At 36.7% G+C, this 25199-nt stretch overlaps 2 protein-coding genes across 6 annotated transcripts; both read left to right on the forward strand.

The window, feature by feature from the left end:
• The first annotated feature begins 309 nt into the window (after positions 1-309).
• Positions 310-10529, forward strand: LOC135581969 (ribosome biogenesis ATPase RIX7-like). Of its 5 annotated transcripts, none has more exons than XM_065124516.1 (17): positions 323-431; positions 525-782; positions 2085-2206; positions 2304-2392; positions 2472-2507; positions 2915-3008; positions 4700-4742; positions 4833-4933; positions 6503-6567; positions 6734-7230; positions 7311-7395; positions 7489-7629; positions 8569-9134; positions 9237-9372; positions 9444-9512; positions 9879-10007; positions 10151-10529. In XM_065124516.1, the coding sequence occupies exons 2-17, from the start codon at positions 562-564 to the stop codon at positions 10262-10264; spliced, it is 2508 nt and encodes an 835-aa protein (XP_064980588.1). In that variant the 5' UTR covers positions 323-431; positions 525-561; the 3' UTR covers positions 10265-10529. The 5 variants fall into 5 exon arrangements, with proteins under 5 accessions (XP_064980590.1, XP_064980588.1, XP_018674019.2 ...); XM_018818474.2 differs by having other exon boundaries at positions 344-431; positions 530-782; XM_065124518.1 differs by lacking the exon at positions 525-782 and having other exon boundaries at positions 310-431.
• Positions 10530-11705: 1176 nt separating this feature from the next.
• Positions 11706-25174, forward strand: LOC135622565 (golgin candidate 4-like). Its single transcript, XM_065124522.1, has 15 exons — positions 11706-12177; positions 13901-13999; positions 14580-14702; positions 16329-16487; positions 16621-16756; positions 16852-16916; positions 18750-18920; positions 19023-19100; positions 19764-19883; positions 22005-22301; positions 22407-22472; positions 23753-23955; positions 24209-24263; positions 24358-24543; positions 24724-25174. Exons 1-15 carry the CDS (start codon positions 11965-11967, stop codon positions 25027-25029), a joined length of 2277 nt encoding a protein of 758 aa, XP_064980594.1. The 5' UTR covers positions 11706-11964; the 3' UTR covers positions 25030-25174.
• Positions 25175-25199: the final 25 nt, after the last annotated feature.

A 25199-nucleotide genomic window follows, 5' to 3' on the forward strand; every position in this document is an offset into this window, starting at 1 on the left:
TGCCGTTTCCCTGCTTTCCGCGCAAAACGATTCCATCGCGCCACCCACTAGTCTTTTCCAGCTTCGCGACCGTCGTGTTCGAAAAGCCATCTCACTTCAAAATATTTCTCTATTCGAATCTAATTGAGTTTGCTACATCGATTATTTCTAATGTTTAACTAAAACCTACTCTTATGTTTTTTAATCGAATAATTCAATTTGATTATTTGTGATTTCACTATATATTTATATATACTAATTTAATTTGATTATATATATATATATATATATATATGTGTGTGTGTGTGTGTGTGTGCGCGCGCAGTGATTATTAAAGCTATTTAGTTTCATCACGCCTGTGGAGTTCTTACGGCCCTCTGCTCCTATAAATAGCTCGCCGTAGTCTTCCGAAATCTCTGCCCAAAGAAAGAACAGAGACGGAACGAGAAAAGGTAAGAAGGCGACTCCCTGGTCTTGGATTTATTGGACTCCTCCTCCCCTTTCTTCTTGTCACCCCGTCGTTACATGTCGATTTGAGAGGAAAGGTCAGGTCCCGAAGAAGAGGACTCCTTGGGTTCTGACATGGAGCAGAGGGGCTTGCTGATGTCGGTCCTCGGGGTCGGGGTCGGGGTCGGGCTGGGGATCGGCTTGGCGTCGGGGCAGGCAGTCGGCAAGTGGGCCGCGCCGGCAGGCTCGTCGTCCGATGGGGTCACCGAGGAGGCCGTTGAGGCGGAGCTTCGGAGGCGGGTCGTGGATGGGAGGGAGACCAAAGTTACCTTCGATGAATTCCCTTACTACCTTAGGTAAAGCCTTTCACTCCGATCGCTTTCCTTTGTCGTTCTTGATTCGGGTCCACTGGAAGATGCGAGCTTATTTGAATCACGGGGGCCTTGGGATGACAGCTTTTGTTGCTTTCTTTGGATTGTCTTGTTCCCATGATTTGGGTGTTGTTAATGTTCTTGATGGGCAGAGATATGATTGGTTTCTTCTTCCCATTTGATGACAGGGTGTTCATGACCCATTCTTTAGTGTTTGATGGTTCCTTTTTATTACACTATTCTTTTTCCACTAATAACGGAGGAGATGATCCCCGACCTGTATCTGGGAAAAAAATCCTCACTCTACGAGGAATCGATTGTGGTATACTAGGTTACGATCCGGTTGGTTTCTCCCTTCCGTAGTTCTTCTTGCGATTCCTTTTCGGCTTATCTCAAATAGGATAAGATGGATCTTGGATCAGATGGACAGTCATTAACATGCTATAATCGAACGGGTATAGCAGTTTCCCAGTCACCATTGAATTTGGCTGAGATTTTGGGAAGACAGGAATACTGATATATACTTTAGAATTTTAGTTGCAAGCCTGGCATTTTGGCAGCATCGGGTTATACATCATCGGTTGCATGTCAATGTTGAATCAAGAACAGGCGTCTTTTTGCTTCAGATTATAAGAATTGTTGTACAGAAGCACTATAACTTTGAGGGCCTCTTGGCATATGAAATTATTGTCAATGTTGTCTCCTGCCATATGACATTGTGGTAAAGGGTATTTTATTGTTTATACTTCTTTTTCGGTTGCCTTTCTACCATAGGCTTGTAAATGAGATTTTTTGCTGAATTCCTTAAATGCAACTCTGCTCAGAAAACTTCTGCCTTTTTTTTTGTATTAATGCTGGATATTTGCTGTCATGTTTCTTCCTCCAACTACATCGTTTCATTTTTACTCCTAGAGGAATAATTTTAATAGTTTAAAATTTTAACGAGGGTTAAATAATTAAGTGGACAAGGTCAACCCACCAGGTTGACCTGGCTGTTCAATAGAAACAGCCGTTTGGCACCTGATATTATCTATTTTCTGTAATCGTGAAGTACAACTTCTTTGTCCATCAAGCCATCGAATGGAGCAATCATATATTTACATCATACTTTCCAATTTACTGTCTGGGAGCAATCATTCATGTGGCTATTCATTGGCTCTGTTATAGAGGAAAGATGATGTCATTCTACAACCTCTCTTTTACTTTTGAGTTGGCTTGTTTTTAGTTGTCATTGCTCTGTCTTCAATCATAGCGTCTTTCTTACATGGATGTTGATTTTGATGACAGCGAACAGACCAGAGTTATATTAACTAGTGCAGCTTATGTTTACTTGAAGCAAACAGATGTCCTAAAATACACCCGAAACCTTACCCCTGCAAGTCGGGCCATTTTGCTCTCAGGTCCTACAGGTAGTTCTTATACCAAGTTGCTGGCCTTTGAATTGATCTCTATCCACTGTTATCTAATTGGAGTTGTAACTAATTAAGATGATCTTTAATTTTGAAGAGCTTTATCAGCAGATGCTAGCCAAGGCTCTCGCCCACTACTACGAGGCTAAACTGCTGTTGCTAGATGTGACTGAGTTCTCAATTAAGGTAAGCACTTGAAACAATTGTTTTCTGTTTGCCTACAAATTTCTGATTGCGATATCATCCGTTGTGTGTTTGGTCACAGATTCAGAACAAATGTGGGGGTTGCAACAAAGATATGGTAAGATTTCTAAGATAGAAATATGTAATCAAGACCTCTTGTCTATCATAGGAAAAACTTTCAGGAACTAAAATATTAGAATTTTCTAGGAGATGTAATTGAGAAACATTAACCATTCGCTTCTCTGGTAGAAAGATGATGCATATTCTTATATACTTCAAAAAGCATGTGCACATGTTGGTGGAATTGGAAAGCAAATGTTGTCTCACCATTTTTGAGATGTAATATGAAAACAAATTTAATGTGTTTTCTCTTTGATTTATTTTTACAACGTGATTGTAATGCCTTTTATGCCTGTGTACTTAATTGTTTTTTTGCCATTAGTATGACTCAAGATTCCTTTGTGCAATATTCTTGTTTTGTTAATTATTAAAAATTTCCTCGACCGCACACAATACCTCCTGCAGTTTGTTAAGAGATCAATGTCAGAAGCAACATTGGGGAGGCTTTCTGGTATACTTGGATCTTTGTCAACCATTCTCCGCATGGAAGAATCTGAAGGTACTGAGATGAGAATATTTGCTGTCACCAAAGATTCTATCAGTTTGCATGAGCTAGCTTGTGTTTGTTCTACCATGATTGGCTGAGAGGTTCCTACTTTTACTTCTTTTGTTTTTGTCACAATATATTTTTTGTATGATTGATCACATGTATATATATTATCTGTTAGTGAAAGTCTAATATAGAATGTTCAAGTAGATGAGTTTATTCACTTCTAGTCTTGCTAAAGAGGTATGATACTAGATGGAAGGTTCAATAGGTTTGATAAAGCAAACTGACAGGTAAAACTCGACGGGGGCCTCCTCAAGCTTTTTCTGAAGTATGAGACAAGGGCAAGTATTGAACCTAAGGGCACTTTTCATCCAAATAGAAACTTTTCTTCTGTTGTTTACGAGGTGATGCATGGCAAGCATGTATATGCAAATTGCCTTGTAAATGTCTTAGAAGGCATACATGTTAGAGGGTCTAGAATCTAATCCTTCAATATAAGAATTAGTGTTTATTTATCTAAACAAGGTCCTATGTGTTAATTTATGGTTATTTACAATTCTGGAGTAACAGTCAGTGTCTTCCCATGTGTTTCATTTGTTCAAACTACAAAGATCTAGTGATTTAATCAGTCACTGGTACTTGTCCTTCAGGCAGTAGAAGTTTTTGCGGAAAGTAAAAAAAAAATAGTGTCTTATATATGTATACACAAACATACATATATATATATATATATATATATATATATATATATATATATATATATATATATGTATATATATATATATATACATATATATATATATATATATATGTATATACATGTATATATACATATATATACATGTATATATACATATATATATATGTATATACATGTATATATACATGTATATACATGTATATATACATATATATATACATGTATATATATATGTATATATATATGTATATATATATACATATATATACATATATATATATATGTATATATATATGTATATATATATACATATATATACATGTATATATATGTATATATACATGTATATACATGTATATATATGTATATATACATGTATATATACATGTATATACATGTATATATATGTATATATACATGTATATACATATAAATATATGTATATATACATATATAAAAGAGAGAGAGAGAGAGAGAGAGAGAGAGAGAGAGAGAGAGAATTGTTTTAGTAATATCAAGAGCACCTATACTGCATCTCATATCAACAATCTCTTTGATTTCATATGAATGTTGGATTCAGCCACTGCTAGACAAGTATATCATACTGTGTTTCTATGTTTCTACTATTTTTTAGCATCTGTAAAGCATCCTGCTTTTGATGTGGATATCAAGGGGAAGGGGAATGCAGAATTTTGCTTTTAAAGGAATAAAATAAAATGTGAGCATGTGATAAATTACTTATTTACATATCATTGTAAACAATCAGTCCTGATCTAACTCTGTTGAATAGGATTTAGCTGGAGAAAGTTGATGAGCAAAGAGTCCCAAATTGCACACTTAGTATGTGTTAAGCAACAACCTGATAGATAATTTTGCTTTACTTTTCCCACTTTCTGTTATAATGAATAACTTGCCGGCAAGTAAATAACAAGATCTTTTGTTTTTCATAATTGTTTTGACAAAAGATGTTCGCTTTTATCACATCTAATGCTGATTGCAGGAATGTTCCGTAGGCAAAGCAGCAGTATGGAGCTGAGGCAAAGGTAAGGACAAAAAAAAACAGAAAGAAAAGAATGATCATACAACTTAGAATGACTTTTCCTAACATGTTTTTATGTGCTTTGTATTTTCAGAAGACCAGATTATGCTAATAGCACAAATGAACTTCCTAAGACTGCTTCGTTCTCAGCTGAGATGGGTGGCCTTACATCACAACATGGTTCTAGAAATATGGGTATTTGACTGTGTTTTATGTTTAGAAGCTAAACACTATCTTTGCCATAGTGTTTGTTGAATTGACTAAATTTCTAAAAGTGATACAGGATAAGATGGAAAAGAGTTCTTTAACAATTTGAAGATAAATTGTATCATGAAAGCTTATTAATATCTGTAGTTTTATGTTCTAATTGTTTTAAGCCAATGATCTTATTACAGACATAAAGGAATACTTTTCTAGTGTCAGTTATCTGAGTTGAGATTCGGTGGTGCCCTGTGAAAGATTCAAGGTTGTTGTAATTCTCTTTGAAGTCCTAAATACTCTTTAGGATAAGATAACAGCTGGGATAGAAATACAGGATATAGTGGTTACCGAGTGGAATATTGATCTAGATGATAGTTGAAGTGTAAAGGACAGGAAATAGTGTGACAACCTTGTTAAAGTCACAATTATGAAACCTGTTGGAGTTTACATTACTATATTAGAGGAATTATTATTCAATGCTTGGAGTTGTCACCATGGAAGACGAGAACATTTGTCATACCTTATTCGACTAAGTCAGTAGGAAATTAAGGTGGAACTGTTTTATATTTTCCTGGCAGCTAAGAAGATATGTGAGAGAAAATCTTATAATGAATATATACTTTAGAGATATATCTGGGACATAGCAAAAGCTAATATGGATTGTTGGTTAGTAATTTAAGGCATCTGAAGGTCTGAAGGTGTGTCGCAAACTTCAAACATTATGCTCCCAAGTAGAAAAAAGAAAGTAAATATAAGATACAGAATGGTTCATTCTTCTCACATTTTGAATTTGATTCAATAATACTGCTTTATTGAGAGGTAAGAGAAAAATTGAAAAGGACATGATTTAGCTGTTGTGTCAAAACCAATCAAGTTATTGCTGGAAGTTAAAAGGCCCAATAACATGTCATGTCACATAGGTAAGCTTAACTGGCCCTGAGCATTGTGCCTTACACTATGTATATTTGAGTGCAATGCATAGGCATGATGCGATATGCACTAACAGGGACAGGATCCACACGTATAACAAAGGCTAAAAGATCTGTGTGAGTAAATTGTTTGCTTGAATGACACCAATCTGTGGCTTATGAGACTCACCATTGGATTATCTTTGTTTGTAGCACTATAGCACATGATGGCTAATGGGTTAGTGTAGCTTAATTCTTTCAAAATTTGGTAAGGATTGTATGTATTAAGTAGACCCAGAAATACAAGGATCAGTTATGCTATCTTGGGACAGTCAACTGATGTACATGTTATAGAAATGCCTTCAATTCTTTTGTTAGATAAAGAGAAGTGACTAGTGTTTATGGACATATTAGTTTCTTAGCTCATTGTCTTTGTAATATGTGACCAGGAGGAGATGATGTTTTTGAATATGTCAATGCTACAATGCTTCTAAAGAAGCAATGGATATACATGAATCTTTGGAGTTTGGAGAATGTCGAAAACTTCACATCATTTCAACTTGAGCATTGATTGCATAAATACATCCGATTGATTATTCTTAACGCATTTATGATTGCTAACGTCTTGAATTTTCTTTTCATGTTCAATTTTCAGTCACCCCAAAACGATCCAGCTGTTGGTCCTTTGATGAGAAAATTCTTATACATTCACTTTATAAGGTATACTCTTCTTTATGCTTATTGCTGTTGGGGCCATATAAAAGCCTTATCTTTAATAAATGATGCGGCACAATGATTATGTTACTTCAAAATTCTGAATCTTCTGGATTTGTTGAGGTTGATTGTCTGCAAGTTAGGAGTTGACTATATTGTTGCCATTGTCCAGGTTCTCATTTTGATCTCCAAAAGTAACCCAATTATCCTTTACATAAGGGATGTTGAACACTTCGTCTGTAGATCAGAAAGGGTATATTCATTGTTTCAGAAAATGTTGACAAAGCTATCAGGACATGTGATAATACTTGGTTCAAGGTTGTCAGAACCTGACAATTGTTGTAAAGATGTAGATGCAAGACTTACTACTCTTTTCCCTTACAATATAGAGATTAAACCTCCAGAAGATGAGAACCATCTGGTTAGCTGGAAGTCCCAGCTAGAGAAAGATACTAAAACAATTCAGATTCAGGACAACAGAAATCACATCACAGAGGTTCTTGCAGCGAATGATCTTGAGTGTGACGATTTGGGCACAATCTGCCTATCAGATATATTGGTTCTTAGTACTTATATAGAGGAAATTGTCGTGTCAGCAGTTTCTTACCATTTGATGAATAACAAGGATCCTCAATACAGAAATGGGAAGCTTGTTATCACTTCAAAGAGGTCGGTTGGTCTTTGATAGATCCAGTTGGTTTTCTGTTGGTTCTTTATACTTTATTCTTTATCTTTTCTGATTGCAACAGTTTATCACATGGCTTGAGTATATTCCAAGATAGTAGGCTATGTGGCAAGGATACCCTAAAGCTGGAAGCAAGTGCTGAATCTGAGGTCTGTGACACTTTTATGAAGGATTGGAACTCTGATGTGCTGATATGAACACTGGTGCTTATTCTTTTCTTTCTTTTTTCACTTCTTTCTTAGGAAGATGTAAATGAAGATACTCGAACTGCCACAAAACCTGAAAATAATGGTGAAGCTTTACTTCCTGGAAACAAAAGTGAGACAGAGAAATCAACAACACTTGTGAAAGATGGGGAGACCTTAACTCCAATAAAAGTGACCGTATGGTTCCCTTGCTTATATGCCTTGAGTTTTACGTTCTTTAAACTGTCTGATATTCTTAGTAATACTCCATGTTTTTCGTGCTAGAACTAACGAGTATGTTTCCAAGAATTTTCTTAAAATTTTATAGTTTTTCTCTTGATACAAGGAAATAAGATATTGGACTCGATGAAAGAGCAACGATATAGTCTTGAAACCATATGGGAAGTTATCTTTGATTGAGCTGCCAACTGCAACTAGCAGTAATTTAGCGGATGTCTATTGTTCGAATAAAATGTCTTCAGAAATTGAAAATTTATTTTTAGAGCTCTCAAATTAAGAACTGAACATGAACGTGTCTTCTTTTCCTTCCTCTCCTTGCTCCTTAAGCTCCGACCAGTCCCATGTGGCCTCAAATGTAGTAATGTTTCTTGATGGAACCTCCTTATTCTACTCCAATTCATTTATTTCTCAGATTGTTCAGATGTTCCTCTCGTGATCAATGTTTTTGAGCCATTGGATAGGAATAATTTTCTTGAAAGCATTAGCACGAATATTGGTGGTCCAAACTAGTAGTGTAGACACAGCATGAAAGGATGACTTAATAATAAATATCACTTTGAAGTTGACAAATAGTAGTTTCTTCAACAGTTTAATCTCAAAAAGAAATATTTTTTATGGGTGATGATCAAATTTTTTAATGCAGATTTTATTAGTTTTAATGCTTTTCGTAAATATATGGCTATTTACTTAAGCTTTGGCGACAAGTTCTCTGCTTTGGGGATATATTGTCATTCACTTAAGCTTTTGTTATTAAAGGAATCTTAGTTTTCACTTATTTCTTTCCCAATAATCACAGTTACATTTTCAAATAGATGCCAAATGCAAACAAATTACAATACCATTGTTCCTGTCATCGGATTCTAAGAACAGAACCTATGTGCTTTCCACTTACCGCAGGAAGTTGCTCCAGACAATGAATTTGAAAAGCGGATCAGACCAGAGGTTATCCCAGCTAATGAAATTGGAGTCACATTCGATGATATAGGCGCCTTAGATGAAACAAAAGAATCTCTTCAAGAGCTGATCATACTTCCCCTTCAACGACCAGACCTATTTAAAGGTCTTTTGAAACCCTGCAGAGGAATACTACTGTTTGGGCCACCTGGGACTGGGAAGACGATGCTTGCAAAGGCCATAGCAAATGAAGCTGGGGCCAGTTTTATCAATGTTTCTATGTCCACCATCACATCAAAATGGTTTGGAGAAGATGAGAAGCATGTCAGGGCCTTGTTTACGCTTGCTGCAAAGGTTGCCCCTACTATAATATTTGTGGATGAGGTTGATGGCATGCTTGGACAGCGAACTCGGGTTGGAGAACATGAAGCAATGAGGAAGATCAAGAATGAGTTCATGACACGGTGGGATGGACTTTTAACGAAGCCTGGTGAAAGAATCCTTGTTCTTGCAGCAACAAACAGACCCTTTGACCTTGATGAAGCAATCATCAGAAGATTTGAGCGCAGGTTTGTCCGGTTGCATTTCTACACTTTCCCTTGTAAAAGATAGAAGGATGTACTCCCTAAGAAGATGTGCAACTTTTTGCACTAATCACCTGAATTAAACAGAATCATGGTCGGACTACCATCCCTGGAGAGCAGGGAATCAATATTGAGGAAACTTTTGTCAAAAGAAAAGGTTGAAGGGCTTGACTACAAGGAGCTTGCGACCATGACAGAGGGATACAGTGGCAGTGATCTTAAGGTTAGTAATGTTTTCTTGGGTTATAGAATCACCATATATGGTCATTAATTCTTTTCGATAATTATGGGCAGAACCTCTGCATTACAGCAGCATATCGTCCTCTTAGAGAGCTGATTCAGAGAGAAAGATCCAAGGAATTGGTTAGTTTGTACTTCTTGAACTTTTGTATTCTTTAGAGCTGACCTAATAAGTCAACCCACGGTTGACCTCCAAACCATGGGCTTGTGCATTTCCTTCTTGGCCTACATCAGAATTTCAATTGGATTTTCCTTTTGTTTTTCCTTGATCATAAATTACCTGTTTAACTTTCCCAAAGAACAAATAGAAATGAATGTATTCTTCGATGAATTTGATTTTCTAGATCTAAGCAACCAGAAGAAACTTTATGCTGTGCAACTTCAATTTTGTATCCTTCTTCATTAAGGCCAACAGAATTAACAATGTCTCTCTGGTTGCTCCTCAGTTTCCTGAAACTATTAAACTGTAGTATATCTTTTTTGTTTCAGGGGAAGAAGCAGAAAACTGAGGAAGGTGAGAGTTCATCAGCGGGTTCAGAAAATAGGGATGAGGATGATCAACCGGCAATTGCCCTGAGGCCATTAAATATGGATGACTTGAGGCAAGCAAAGAATCAAGTGAGTTTAAGTCTCTGTTGCATCTTGAGAAATCTTCAATTTTTCAGAGGATCTGCTGTCTACTCTCTTGTCATTTTATATACATACATACATACATATGGCCGTTGATGTCTTTTATTTTATTTCGTCAACTGTGCATGCAGGTTGCTGCAAGTTTTGCTGCCGAGGGTTCTGTAATGAATGAGCTGAAGCAGTGGAATGATCTGTACGGGGACGGTGGCTCAAGAAAGAGACAACAATTAACATATTTCCTTTGAAGTATACATGCGTATAGACATAGAATTGCTCTTGCAAAGCGAGGAGATCCAAGTGAGAAGTCATGCACTTATATGTAGGTTGGAATTGTGTGTGGTTCACTGTTAGATATTACCTCAGGGATCAATTGCAGTGTAAAATTCTTTTGTAATAGTATGTGTATTTGATATTCATTTATGTGTTCCAAGTTGTAGTACACTTGTTTCTCTTTATGGTCTATAATTTATGTGTACTCTTTTAATTGAAACGATAAGATCAAATGTGTTCCAAGTTCTGGTATGTGGGGTCTTTTAACTAAAATGATAAGATCAAATTTGATCATTGATTCGACTTAGTGAAGTTGAGTTGAATTGGTTCATGTCTGAGGTTTCCAAAGAGATGAATTATTTAGTACTCAACATCAAGGTTCGTAATACCGTACTGTATCGGTATTTCGACCTGGCTCGGTATCGGTACGGTACGGTATATCGAGCGGTACACTCAGGTGTGCCGAGTACTGTAGCACAGTTACAGTGCACTCGGACCGGTAACATGCGGTCCGCGTATCGACAATTTGTTGGATCGGTATATATCGGGTATCGCCCGTATCGAACGGTACAGTTCGGTACGACAGACCCTGCTCAAGACTCGTATCTCGTTTTCTATTCAAAAAAATTATGTAAGTATCTAAAACTTATAAGTTTAGTTTGTTTTTGATCGCCAATATGACAACCAAATCTTCATCTTACGAGAATGTTAATTTAACTCTAGCTTGGAGGTCAGCTGACTTTACACGTCATACCGTTTGACGCTCCAATTGATAGTTCTTGACATTAACATGAACTGTTACCCATAACTATAATGTTGACGATTGGACATCGATTTCACGACTCCATAGTAGCTAGCTATTTTGCATAATTGTTCATGAATTAAATTCCTATTTCAGTCCAATAATTTCCTGACACACAATAAAAGGCATCCTTAATATATGCTTTAGATTTTTTTTTAATCTTAGGTAAATTCACTGTATATAAATAGAATGTTTTGGGATGTATAACATACATACTATATAAATATAATAAAATATAGATTGATTTTAAAAATACATCGATATATTTTTTTTATAAAGGTAAAGATAACACTTTTTTAATTAAATAATTCCAACATTTAACCCGACTTTAATCTCCACCAAAGAAAAAACAAAAAAAAAATCCTAATACTTAATCTTCGCACGTCTCTGAAGGTAACATTTGCCCTTGAAATTAATAGGCACCGCCGACACCGCAGCCTCCGGTGACACGTCCAATGCGATCAATCAAGATCAGAGAAAAAGAAATAATAAGCGATCAACAGCTTTGAGATTCGTTTACTCATTGAAGTACTCTGATTTGAACGTCAATCTGCAACATGACGCTACCACCCTACTCCCCTCCTCCTATATATGAAGACCCCAAGACTTCCCTGCCCTTTTCCAACACCCTCGAGGGTTAGAAATGGAAAAGAAAGAATTATAATCGAAGCCCATCGGAACGCCTCCTCTTCCTCCATCAGATCTGCCCGCGACTCCGTTCATCGAAACCCTCTCTCTCTCTCTCTCGCTCTCTCGAGTCCCGACTCTGCTCATCGAAACCCTCTCGAGTTCCGATTCTCGCCCAGGATTTCCGCCCATCCCCCTCTCGATCGCGATCCCGCGGGCGTCTTGGGATTCGAGAGCGACGGGAGGATGCGGAGTTCGATCGCCACCTACAGAGAGAGCCTCTCCCGGATTGCCAACGAGGTGCTGGACACCGCCGACGAGCTCGAGGCCCCCCGGTCCCGACTCTCAGAAGGTGAGTCACCGGCCTCTGCACGTCGGCTTCCCCGGCGGTTGTCTCGGATTTCGCCCCCGACTGGTTCTCCCACCGCCAATGGGGTTGATTCCGGACCCCAGGACGAGGTATGCTTAATTTGTGAAGGCTACACGCTGATCTCCTATCAAGGGCGTTTGGAGTTCTTGGAATCTTGTGTCTTCTATGTCAATTTGGTTATATTTGATTCTTGGTGTCCTTCATCTTCTATGGCAATTTGAGTTTCATGATCTTGAGATTTCAAGAGTCCTTTGCTGATTTAAACTTAAGAACTATCGATCCAGGATTTCAGGTTGACGCTCGACATTTAAGAGGAGAACCTAAGGATCTCAGGTTTTAATGGACCACCTGCGTGACTCACCTTCTTTATCCCCCCCTTTGCTGATGTGGATATCTATTGATTTTGAATTTGAACCTGTATAATTACATAATTGGAGTGATTCACCGTATGCACTGATGTCTAAAAATAAAATGCTATTGTCTTCTTATGAAGGACTATATCCAAAACATACAAAACAATTTAGGACGTGTGACTGAGTTAATTCAAGAATCTCATGTTTTGAAAATGGAGGTTTTAGTTTTACATGATATGGCAAATGTATCATTATTGAAATGTTTTACACTTTTATTAGTATAAAAAGCCCAATAAAATAGAGATTGCAAATTCTGCTGATTGAAACTTCATTTCGGCTCGAGTGAAAATATGAAGTTATAGCCTGAAGATTCTATGAGAAAGTTGAGAGCGATGGATGAAACACCCCCAGACTGATTCTTGTTACCTTGGTGTCAGCATGGAAAGGACTTAAGAAAATTATCATGCATGTATCTTATAATGCGGAACAAGAAGTGTTGCAATATCTGCTAAAGATGTCTTAACCACTGTAAAATGAGGTATGAGAGTTGTCTTCATCTGCCTGTTGGATGATGAATTAATTATGGTGATTACCAAACTGGTTTAGTATGATTAGAGAGCAGAGGCCACATGCTTGAGTGGCTGACTTTAAAAGGGCAAAAGGAAGTCATGCTTGAATGGTTTAGTATGCCATTTCCTTCATTGTTGTCATTTTTACATCTGTTTAGAATATTGAAGAAAGAGATGCACAGCCTAACCAAGTAAAAAGAGAAAGAGATATGTTGGACCTTTTTTTTATCTTCTTTTTATCAAGGAGGGGGTTTTTCAAGGGAAAACAAGCAAAGGGGACAAATATGGTGATATACATGGGCAGAGGAGGGTGCTGAGGAGAGGTAGGAGGGAGGATGTACCAGTTTTAACAAAGGTTTAGGGTAGGGGATGAAGATTGAGGGAAAGAGAGCCTAGGAGGGGAGGAAATGGAAGAAAGGAGCTGCTGATGGAAAATGGTCGTCCATTCATGGGTTACAAGGTTGAACATGATTTGACCTGAGGGGTATTCATTCTCTTTCTTTAGTTGAATTGCATATTTGGCATTATTATTTATGAAGCATAAGATAAGTTAGTACTTTAATCCAGAATATTAGATTCTGTGAGCTGGGTAGTCTGAGAAAAAAAATCAGACATCTAAGTAATTAATTACTTGCAATCATATTGATCTTAAATTATATCATTACCTTTTCATTTCCCTGTGTTTTGTTTTCGCAAGTTTCAGTTGGGTCTTCATGAAACCGTGGGTGGGTCCCTTTGAATAATAGTTGGGTTCTCTTTACTGCATTTGTATCATTGTCTTCCAGCTTGTTGAATCTTTTTAGTTCAACCGGTGTTTTGTCTAGTATCCTTTTGATGAAAGCTGCATGCTCAACTTTGATTGCTTTTCATTCTCCGTTGTTCAAATGCAGATAGCCAAATATAAAGCTGATATCCTGAAGCTTCAAGCATCTGAGGCTGAAATTAGGGCACTGTCGGTGAATTATGCTGCTATACTAACGGAGAAAGAGGTAGTTGATTGCACATCTTTCTCTTCTTAGTTTTATATTCTTTTATTTTCTTTTGTCTCCAATTGATGACTTTTTTGGGCCCTTTTTATGAATCTGTCTTTCTTGTCAATTTTATCTTAAGGAAAAAACTGAAGTTTTCTACTTCAGATGCCTTGTGCTTATGTATAGATTTTTATGTTCATGCCTACTGTGTTGGCATGTGTCATCTTCAAAAGCTTGTTTCTAAGGGCATCAATCATATCTCATTCGTCATTTCTGATCTTGGCTAACAGGGTTCAATGAAAATTTTTTCCAATAATTATTTATTTTTATCAAATTTGCATCTATATGTTGGTTTCCAGTCTCTTTAATAATATTTCTTTTTAGGTTATCTTTGATATTTATAGGTATATACTAGGTTTTCCTTACAGGTTCATGTGTTGTTCCTAGTTTTTGAAAATATTTGGATCTTTGACATTATTCTTCACCTTTTAATCAGATTATTAGGTTTGCTCCAAGCCTCCAAATTACTATAGTGGTATCAAACAGGAAACTGAATACAAGCTTACTGCATTTAGCTATTTTTCATCATGTTTGTCAGGAGCAACTTTCTAAACTTCGTGAGGAAAATGGTTCTTTGAGGAAAAGTTTGGAGGCTTCTGCATTACATCCATCAAGGGATGAGAGTCACAAAACTTTAACAAATAATTCTAATGCACTGAAGGTAATTCTATGTTGATGCTTACGTCACTTGATGATTTGCTTTAATGATTTCGTATGTGAATACTGTCATTTGAAAATCTTCCATTGGTCAATTATCTGAACATTTACATACTGATAAGGCCTATTGCTTATGTATGTTAAATTGCTTATTAATTAAACAACATTGAAGCTTTTGATGGGTTTTTGCCTCTATTTGTATTTGTGTATGTACTAGTATCATCACCATATTTTTGAACCATATATATTTTATAAACTCTTCTGGTGGATATTTGTGGCGTATCACTCTATTTTCTAATCAATGTTAATAAGTTGTTTAGTTGCTTTGGACCCAAAAGCTACAGTTCAATAAATCACACAGGTTCTTAAGGGCATTGAACCTCAAGTTTGCCCGCTTTCATCCCCAAATCCCCATCTCCAACTAGGCATTCATTCTGCTGCATATTGGAGGGTGGAGCCGATGACATTCCATGTTGGCCCTTCTTACATCAACTTTTGTGTTTTCAGCCTTCTATTCTTGTGATGGAGGCATCTCTTGCTGTCACTGTTATGCCAACCTTTGAATTTTTCAGGCACCTTGTGCCCTGCTGACCAACCTTATGTCAACCTTTGATGGTGGTGACCCTCATCTATGCCTTTTTCTTGGAGGTGGCTGCTGAGGGTGTTGTGCTCCTAGGTGTCCTCTCATCTCCACCAGTATGATCATATGATCATGGAGGTCAGGTGGCACCAGGGAGGTGCCTTTTTTAGGGGAGGAACTAGGAGGCCAGTCAAAGTGTGACAGGCTGTGATGCCCTAAAGAGAACACATCTTTATAATATTCCTTCCCCTCTCATTAAATCTCTTTATTTAATTCCTTTAAAACTGTTACTAATTGCATTTTTTTCTGTGTTTTCTTTTGCATCTTGGGAATAAACCAATTGCAGGAATTGGGTCAAGCAACCTTGAGTTCGTTGCTTGATAGCTAAATGCAAACTATCATCCTAAAATTTCAGCTGTGTTTTAGGCCCTTCTTTGTATTTTTCTTTCTTTAAGAAATTTGGCCGTCGATATAATTCTACAATTTTTTTTTAGGGTCATACTTTCATCTCAAGCGAGACTAAAGATAGATCCAGTATGCATAACTTCCAATATGAATCCCTTTGCAATCTCAAGTTATAGTAATAGCATTTGTCACCATTTGTCCTACATGTGTGTTCCCAGTGATCTGGACATGAATTATGATGAAAATTTGATATTATTTATTCTGTTATATTATTTTTGATGTGTTTAACAACTTGAGTAAGCTAATACATCTTAAAACCTCACCTTTCTCCTGCCTACTTGGTTTAAATTTTAGCAGACAATTTTTTCCTTTAGTTGTTTCTCTTTGGTGTGGGTGGGCTTATCCATTATTTTGATATGTTATTTCAAATGATTGTTGATGGCAATACTGCTCCTTGGAAAAGTATTGCTTCTGATTTACTTCCACTTATACTAAAGATAGGATCAATAATTTATATTATTTAAAGCACATTCATTTCTTATGTTGGTAAAAAATTTAGACCTTTGGGCTGGACTAGGAATGGTTTTTCATTTATCCACCTTCATTGAAACAATTTTCAATCACACAACTTCAAATTTTTTACAGGGAAATTCTGAACATTCACCTGGCAGACGACAAAGACATTTTTCTCAAGAAAACTCACATTCTACAGGAAATCATACACCGAAGTCTAATGTCCCTAGGCAGGATGGATTGAGCAATGGGGCAATGCAAAAACATGCAAATTCACATGGCAATGGAAAGGTACTTATAATTGTTGTTTTGCCCTTCTTACTAGTTGTTAATGTTAGGAACTTCTTGGTACTGCATATTAGAGTCTATATTATCTTCATAAATATGTTAAAGAAGCCTATGCATGCATATAATTTCTATACAGGAAGGTCCAGGTTTGCTTCATGAAAACAAATCTGCGGCTGCATCAAAGTCAAGTCTTGAGGCTGATATTGAAAGATTAAGGGCACAACTTGACAAAGAATGTCAAAATGCAGGAACCTTAAAACAAAAACTGCAAGGTATAATCTTACCCTGTTCCTACATATTCATTATCCCATTACATAGTTTCCTTTCTAGTGGCCATTCTTTTCTTTATACATTTAATTTTTTACAGAGGAACGTCAGCTGAATGAGTCTTATCTGAGCAATATCAATGATCTCAAGATGGATAAGGAGAGGGTGAGTGTTATTTGAATCTTCAGTATGATATGTTGTCTTTTACAATTTCTTAGAACTTGCATTTGTCCAGTATAACATAGGTTATTGTACAATTGTTAAGTTCCTTAATCAATTGCTCAAGTCCTGATGTGCTACACAGGTAATTAATTTATGTGGCTTCTCAGAAATGTTAAACTTAAGTGTACATCTTTCCTTGGAAATTTTAACTTCATGGTGATAAAAACTAATGCCTTCTTTAACCCATGCCTCTAAGGTCTGCTACTTCTTCCTTAAATTGGTTAAATCAGTGACTGCTTTATTAGGTCACATAGGTTTCATGTATGTATAATGCCTTCCAGTCATGAATCCATGGTTCGCAGTATCATCCAGTTCCTATATTATACCCTATTGTATTGTTATCATCCAAGGTTGATCCAATTTTGATTGATTTCTCAACTCATAGGAAATTGCTCAAATTGGTATGAACTGATCGAATTCAACCATTGTTGGCCTAGCCAATTTGACGATCACAAAAGAAGAAAATAAGAGGAAAGAGGCGGAAGGAGGGAAGAAGAGAGAGATTTAGATGAAAGAAAGCATAGTTTTCAAAATCAGTTGATTCTAACAAGGCACATACAATTTTGGCTAGTCCACCTGGGAATCTTCCTCTATCATGATTGAATGAAATAAAGAAAAAGAGGACATAGAAGAGAGGAGGAAGAAAGAGGTGGGAGAAAGAAGGGGAGGATCAGAGAAGTGGGTAAAGCCAGTCAAGGAGATGGGAGGATTGAATAAAGAGGAGATGAAACAGAGAAAGAGGAGGGAATAGCGCAATTTATCTTAACTAGTTCCCAACAGTTAAGAGGGTTCAGCCGTCTGGACTCCTGACAATAGTTGGCTGTTCATGCCCATGCATTGCCTGCTGCGTCTTTCCATCACTGCTTTTGTTGCTCGTGCCATCTAGTCTTGCAAGGTCTTAGGTAAAACCTGTGATGGTATAGATTACTGCAAACTTAAAAAATGCATTATAATTTCTTATGACCTTTTTTAAACTATAGTCTTCTTTTTTATGACTTTTAATTTTAAAATTTTCAGCTGATTCCGATTCACCAATCCAATCCGGCCAATTTAGCACATATTAATCATATCGTTGCTGGCTGATTCCAATCCCAATTCCTATTTTCTGACCTACGCATCAAATATTATTTATATATGGTTATCATGGAAAACAAGTTGACCTATATTCTTCATTCCAAGCCTCTAATGGGTCGATTTATTTGAAGTAACTAAATTGAGGCCAAATTAATTGACTGCTTGGATTTGCCTAAATCAGTGAGATTGGGTTTGCTTGGGTTGACCAGTATTCTGGTCAAGATTGCCACCACCAACAATTCCAATCATTTAAAGGAGGTCACCTTTCTGCTGCTTGAATTTGACTGTCAACTTAGATTCTTTTGTTGTTGTTCACCCAATTACTTGTAAGTTATTTTTCAAAATATTCAATTCATCAAGTATCTTAGAGGTTTTCTAATTAGTGTTACTCTATTGATGTTTAAATTCTTGTGCAGCAATTTCTTCTCCAGTTACCTTGATTTCTTCTGTAGTTTCCTTTTGTTTTAAGAGACCTTTATACTACATGATGCATACACAAACTTCTGAAAGCTGCTATTTTGTGTTGAATAGTCAATGCATGTACTTTCAACTTGTAGTTCAGTAGAAGCTGTATATATAGGGTGAAAATGAATGTGGGGATGCTTATGTTCTGATAGGCGTGCGTGCATGGTACTCTACTCTCTCATCCATCTTTCCCTTTTGTTTTTCTCTGTTATATAATTTTTTTTCTCTAACTGGCAGAGCTCTATTGAGTTGAAAGAGTTGCGCAAGGAGTTAAATGAGAAGATATCAGAATTAGGACAACTAGATGCAGAACTGAAAAAAAGAGTCATGGAACAAGAATCTAATATTTCTCTCGAGAATGCAAAAAATTTGATTGTGACTTTAGAGAAGGAGAATGCCAAACTCAAGGTTCTTACTTTTGCTGACATATGTGATCTCTTCAAAGTATAGTTTTAATAAATAGCCCAAGATCTTGAGTGTCTTTGAGTGTTCTTTTTGAACTTTGTGTAGATAGAGAAGGATGAACTTGAACAGAATCTAAAACTACACGTGCAGAGTACATCTGAGAAGGCAGTTGACACTACCGAGGTAGTTCTCACTTCTGTACATTCTTTTTATCCTATTTTTATGATGTATTAATGACTATGTTCAAAATCTTTTGTGAATAAGATAAGTTTGCAAGCACCAGGAAGGCAGGAACAACATGTATTGTGCTTCTCTGCATTCCTTCATGGTCTGATGATCTGTTTATCTGTTTTGTTTGTCTCTCTTCCTGCTGCTTCTAAATCTTTAGTAAATATAAGAACTCATATGTTTATTCGGAAATTGTTCCAAGTCTAATTCTTGACTGATATAATTTTATTTCTTTACAACACTGAGTTTATTCTAGTATAAGATTATTAAATTCTTGCTTCTGTTGTTAATAATGTTCGTATGTGCTTTGCTTTTCCTGCGAACTATGTTCATTAAGGAATACCGGCTGTATTTGATCATGTTACTGCAGTGGACAATCATTTGTCCAGGACTCTAGGTCTTAACCATGTCTTCATGCAAAACCTGAAATTTCACTTATTTACTTTTGTGTCTTTTGAATCTTCTCTAACTTATCTGCACTGAGAAACTACTGATATTAGTCGATGCTAATCATCTTTGACTGTTATAGGATATTTAAAGATGGTAGACATTCTGTTTTGTTAAAATGGTACTAATGTTTTGTAACTAAAAAACATTTTACTAATTTCAACTTAAAAGGATGTGGAGAAGATGACACTTTCAATAAAGAGGTTGGAGGAAGAACTGATGGACACCCGCAAAGGACGGGACAAAGCATTACATGAATTGGCTCGACTCAAGCAACACCTACTAGAGAAGGTAACTTTTTCCCTGTTTCTTCCCTGAGGATATACTATTGACATTGATGACAAACTATCTGGCTATTCACGTATCTTCAAAAAAGTTTACTGGCTCCAATTATTTTCAAATTTTCAGTAATTGAGTTGTTTTTGAGACATTTTGTTTATATATAAGAATATCCACATCTGGTCACAAAGTTATTTTTTTAAAAGAATATCTTAAGTATTTTCTACTGCCATGCATGATTATTTGGTATTTTCTCGTAAATAGTACCTTTCATTGTGGATGACAAGAATCAGATCTCTAATTTTTAGCATGAGATTTCATAGCTTTCATTTTCATTTAATGAAGAAATCTGGTATATTTATTGCAACAAATTGAGTACCAAATCAAAGTTAACTGGTAAATTTATTGCAAGCAATGTTCAGTACCAAATCAAAGAAAGCTGGTAAATTGAGTACCTCATCAAGACAGTTTTTATGAAGTTATCATGCTTAATGGGAGTCATTTTTCAAGTCATATCATATTATTGTCTCTTGGAAATGAAAATTTAGAGTTCAAGACTATTATTTTTGGCTTAACAGTTATTATAAAGTTTTGATTTAACATCCTAGGCTTTTTCTGGCTTCTAAAAATATAATTTGGAGACGTTGCATGCTAATGTTTGGTTTATGAGAGATTCTAGACTCTCTGGTCATGACAAAAGCTACCATATTGCAACCTGATATGTACAGAGTTAATGATTTAGTTCACCTCGACGCTCGATCTACCACAATTTCTGTTTCTGCACTGTTATGTGTTACTGGAATGATATGCACACCATTGTTCTGAATCTCTATGATCATATTATTGGTAGGGACTAGGACAAACAGTCAAGACATGATGAATTCATGCAACCACCAATTCTTATTCAACTGCTGCTTCAACAGTCTCCACATTGAGACCATCAAATTAAATAATCACTTCCATGCAGTCAAATGTAAGCCACTGCTTCAGTTAAAATCCTCCACACTGAGCTATTAAATCAGTTAGATGCTTTCAAGGATATCATGTGCTGACCAAAATAAAAATACTTATAGAAGATCCTATCCAAGTCTACCTATGAATATTTATTTAACTTGAGATTAACAATGAAAAGCTACATCATATGAATTGCAAAGCCACATCTGTCACTGCAACTACTTTGTGAACATTGTTAAGACAAAGTTATATGGTCCTACTTCCTAGAGTTTCTGAACTATAAGAAAAACTTCACCAAATTAATATGGTCGAACGGGTGAATTACTTAGTTACTAATGCATATGCAGACTTGGGTTTGGTGATGATGAAATTTCTTTTCAATTTTACACTTTTGTTTTTCAAAAAGAAAGTATTGTCTAACATTTTACATGTCTAAGTAGCCTTCAGCTTGATATTTCATAAAGGAACAAACTAAATGATGAAGGGTATTGATTTTGAGTTAGCCAGTTAGGATAAAGTAATTCATCTTAACATTGCAAGATACAATCTTTTTGCAACTTTAACCCTAACTACGGAATTATCTTGTCCTGTGATGACAAATCCCAGGATTTAGATCCTTGGATTCTGAAAAATAAAAAATGTGGAGAGCATGATCTATGTCCACGGAGGAAAGAAAATTTTAAGAAATTTAAGGCAAGGATGCTGATAATTAGGTGTGAATCAACAAAGAAATATCCATTTATCTGTCACCAATAATCAGGGGAAAATGGGATCCAAATATCCATATTATTGTTCACATTGCACATTATGACTCATTTAGCTATTTTCTCTTTGTTGATTGACCTGCTAGGTTTCATTTGCTAAAGAAACCATTATCAATTTGGCAGTTGGCTAAAGATATAGCATGTTTTCTAGATTTTTAAGCAAAAAAGGCTGCATGAAAGCCATTTGGTAGATGAGTTATGAGAACGAAAAAGCCTTTCCAAGGAAATTGCAAAGATTTCTTTTTAAGTGTTTTTTTACATGTAACTCCCAATTAAGCATTCTTTTGTGGCTATTTTTTAGTTTACATGATACTTACTGTCTGAATTTATCAACAAAGCATTGCATTGTTGAATATCCATGAGCTAAGTGAGGGCATTTAATAAATTATTTTTCACTTGATATGTTGATATCTAGGAACTTGAGGATTCAGACAAGATGGATGAGGACACTAAAATGATTGAGGATCTTCGTGCAAATTGTGAACAGCAAAGAGCTCACGTAATGCAGTTGGAGAAGGCTCTGAGGCAGGAAATAGCAAAAAAGGACGAGCTTAAGAAACTAAAATCTGATGAACTTCGTAACTCAAATGAAACAATTAGTGATCTAAAGCAAAAATTTGCTAACTGTATGAGTATAGTCAATTCGAAAAATGTTGAATTGCTAAATCTTCAGACAGCCCTTGGACAGTACTATGCTGAAAGTGAAGCCAAGGTGAATGTTTTTACCTCTGTTTCATTGGTTCTTTGGAGGATCTGTCTCTTAGATCCTATATTATGACTGAGATATACTACTGACTCGTGGGACTTTCTGTCAAAGGAACGGTTAGGAAGAGACTTATCAAGGGCAAGAGAAGAAGCTGCTAAACTTTCTGAGTCGTTGAAGGTATGATTGGAAAATTGAATTTATTGTATCTTTCTGACATATATATATTGATGCAATCAGTTCTTGCACCCTTTGCCATACTTATCATCGGTAGGTTTTCACTTTGTCATTTGTTTATTGAGTATTTTATCTTCTCTACTGTTTATATATCAGTGTTCAAACCTCTGCCCAGAGAATAGTTTAACTCTAACCAGTGTGGGCTGGCCATTGGTTAGTGGGATTTTGGAGGTTGGTGATGTATGGGATCGTCAGACAAAGAGGGTGTTGGGTCGGCAGAATTGGCATGTAATAGAAATGGCCTGGTGCTTGAAGTTTGATGATGTTATATCTATTTTAGACTAACAAAGGTGATAGATCTATTATAGAGATCCCCAAGAAAAAAAAACAAAGCAGTGCAGTAGCATCACTGAATAGCAAAAAGAACCGAAGAAAGGGGAAAAATCTTCTTACCTTGTACCAATGAGTCTCTAATTACTGGTGGGGTTTTGATTGCGGGGGTGTTTGGGAGGTTATCAAGCAGCAGAAATGTGAAGGTGCTTGACGGTCTATTGTGGGAGCAAGCTGGGTGATCAAATACTAGAAAAAAGTTCAGAACCTATAGAAATTGGCTGAACCGAATTGGTTCAACTGATTTTGAACAGTATTGGGCAATACATGGTTGAAGCTGCCTGCTGCAAATTGGTCCCTGCATATTCACTCTGTATAATGCAGATGTCTGCCAGAAGCGGTGCAGACTGGGGGTTTGACTGATATACTGCAATTGGGCAAAAAGAAAAGGGGGGGGGGGGGGGGGGGGGTGGCTTCTTGTTGTTTTTGTTAGTAGATGTTATGCGAAGGCTTTTTCTAAGATTGACGATTCTATTGAAGTTGATATTTTCATCAAGTATGTAGTCATTTTGAGGACTCGGTTACCTATCTGTCCTAAGATTCTGTATCCACGAAGCTTCCATCCATGTTCATATCTTTGGTTGACGCACTATGATGTAAACTTCATCTACTACTTGAATACCATATAATGTTTGGCTTGCCATAGGGTTTCCCTTGCATGTTTGGTTCATGATCTTGGGGATCAAAATCAGAGCCTAAAATAAGAGTGGCATCAAATTTGTGGATGGTTTGTGTGAAGCAGTCAAAAATTATAGTATTTAATTTGGATGTCATCTCTGCAAGCATTATGTATATTCCTTTTTGTTTTTTATTAGCAGTTTCCAAGTGAGACATTTTATGCTCCTTTGCTCTTAATAGTTCTAATGTTTTGAAGTTGTGGGGACAAAATATAGGTTGCAAATCAAGAGCTGGTAATAGCAAAAAGAGAAAAAGAAGAAATAGCTGCTAAACTCGCACAAACTGAGAGGATGTTGTCAGAGGGAAAGAACTTCATACAGAAGCTTGAGGAGGACAACACAAAGTTGCGCCATGCTCTTGAGCAGAGTGTAACAACACTAAATAGGATGTCACTGGATTCAGATAACCATGTTGACAGGTATATTCATTTATCTTTTCCACTTGCATATATCAGATAAATGCCTTGCTTACCAGTTAGCAAAATGAAGCATGTAGTAGTGCAAGGAAATGGAAGTATTACCTTTCGAGCGCTAGACTACCTGATTTTCCTACCAGTCTTTTTTCTGGTACATGCATGCATGCACGCTTAATGTGAAAATTCCAAAAATACTTGTTTGGCCAAATTGGGCATACAATAGTCAATTTGATTGATACTGGTGTGTTCCTGGCAGGCGAATAGTGATCAAATTGCTAGTGACATACTTCCAGAGGAATCACAGCAAGGAGGTAAATTTGCCTTTTTGTCACAGGGAAAATTGAGGTTCATCTTTTTTACAATTTAGAATGGAACATGTGTTGCAAATTTTGTTGGTGTCCACAGGTTTTGGACCTTATGGTTCGCATGCTGGGTTTTACTGAGGAGGACAAGCAGAGCATAGGTTTTGCTCAGCATGCTGCAGGCAAAGGTGTTGTTAGGGGTGTACTGGGTCTGCCAGGTCGCCTAGTCGGAGGCATTTTGGGAGGAAGTTCACCTGAAACATCATCCAGAGTTGCTTCGGATAATCAGGTCAAATATTTCCTACCACATCTACTACACACACACACACTCTCTCTCTCTCTCTCTCTTTTTCTTTTTAAAAGAAAATTTAATTTAATCAAACATGAATTCTCGTACTAAGGTTGAAACCATGTGCATATTGTGTTGTTGTACGTACGTCTCAATTCACTCTTCATTTTTGTTTGGCAGTCTTTTGCAGACCTATGGGTTGATTTTCTTCTTAAAGAAACTGAAGAAAGAGAGAAGAGGGAATCTTCGGAGGCGTCCAGCAGGAGGAGCACGAGCTCGCCACTGGAGCATGGATCAAAGTTACAGACTAGTAGTGTTTCCGGTTCACCTACCGGACAAACAATATCCACAACTCCCCCTCCAAGAAGGTACCACCAGATCCTTGACCATGCGGATGGTGAATTTGCCACGGTGCCGCTTACATCCTCAGCCTCGACTCACCCAGCCCAAAGTAGTCGCTCAAGACCGCCAACCGGCTATTATTGACTTCACAGCATTTCCATTTGTCCGTTAAAATCATTTGTTTGTTCATATGAGAAAAATACCTTCTTATTATTTTGTTGATCATGAATGCTTGTGTCTATATTTGTAAATTAAATATCCTTTTTGAGTGACGACGTCTTTTCCGGCAGTGTGAAGTTGGAGAACCTTTGCTC

This window comes from Musa acuminata, chromosome BXJ2-9 (assembly GCF_036884655.1).
Source record: "Musa acuminata AAA Group cultivar baxijiao chromosome BXJ2-9, Cavendish_Baxijiao_AAA, whole genome shotgun sequence".
Lineage (NCBI taxonomy): Eukaryota > Viridiplantae > Streptophyta > Magnoliopsida > Zingiberales > Musaceae > Musa > Musa acuminata.

Bases quoted from the DNA above. Each gene is read 5' to 3' on its own strand.
- LOC135581969 (XM_065124516.1), top strand. From the start codon at position 562: ATGGAGCAGAGGGGCTTGCTGATGTCGGTCCTCGGGGTCGGGGTCGGG. The intron at 4,743-4,832 runs GTAAGGACAAAA...TTGTATTTTCAG, and splicing joins AGTATGGAGCTGAGGCAAAG to AAGACCAGATTATGCTAATA. The intron at 7,630-8,568 runs GTATGGTTCCCT...CACTTACCGCAG, and splicing joins TAACTCCAATAAAAGTGACC to GAAGTTGCTCCAGACAATGA.
- LOC135622565 (XM_065124522.1), top strand. From the start codon at position 11,965: ATGCGGAGTTCGATCGCCACCTACAGAGAGAGCCTCTCCCGGATTGCC. The intron at 18,921-19,022 runs GTTCTTACTTTT...AACTTTGTGTAG, and splicing joins AGGAGAATGCCAAACTCAAG to ATAGAGAAGGATGAACTTGA. The intron at 19,101-19,763 runs GTAGTTCTCACT...TCAACTTAAAAG, and splicing joins AGGCAGTTGACACTACCGAG to GATGTGGAGAAGATGACACT.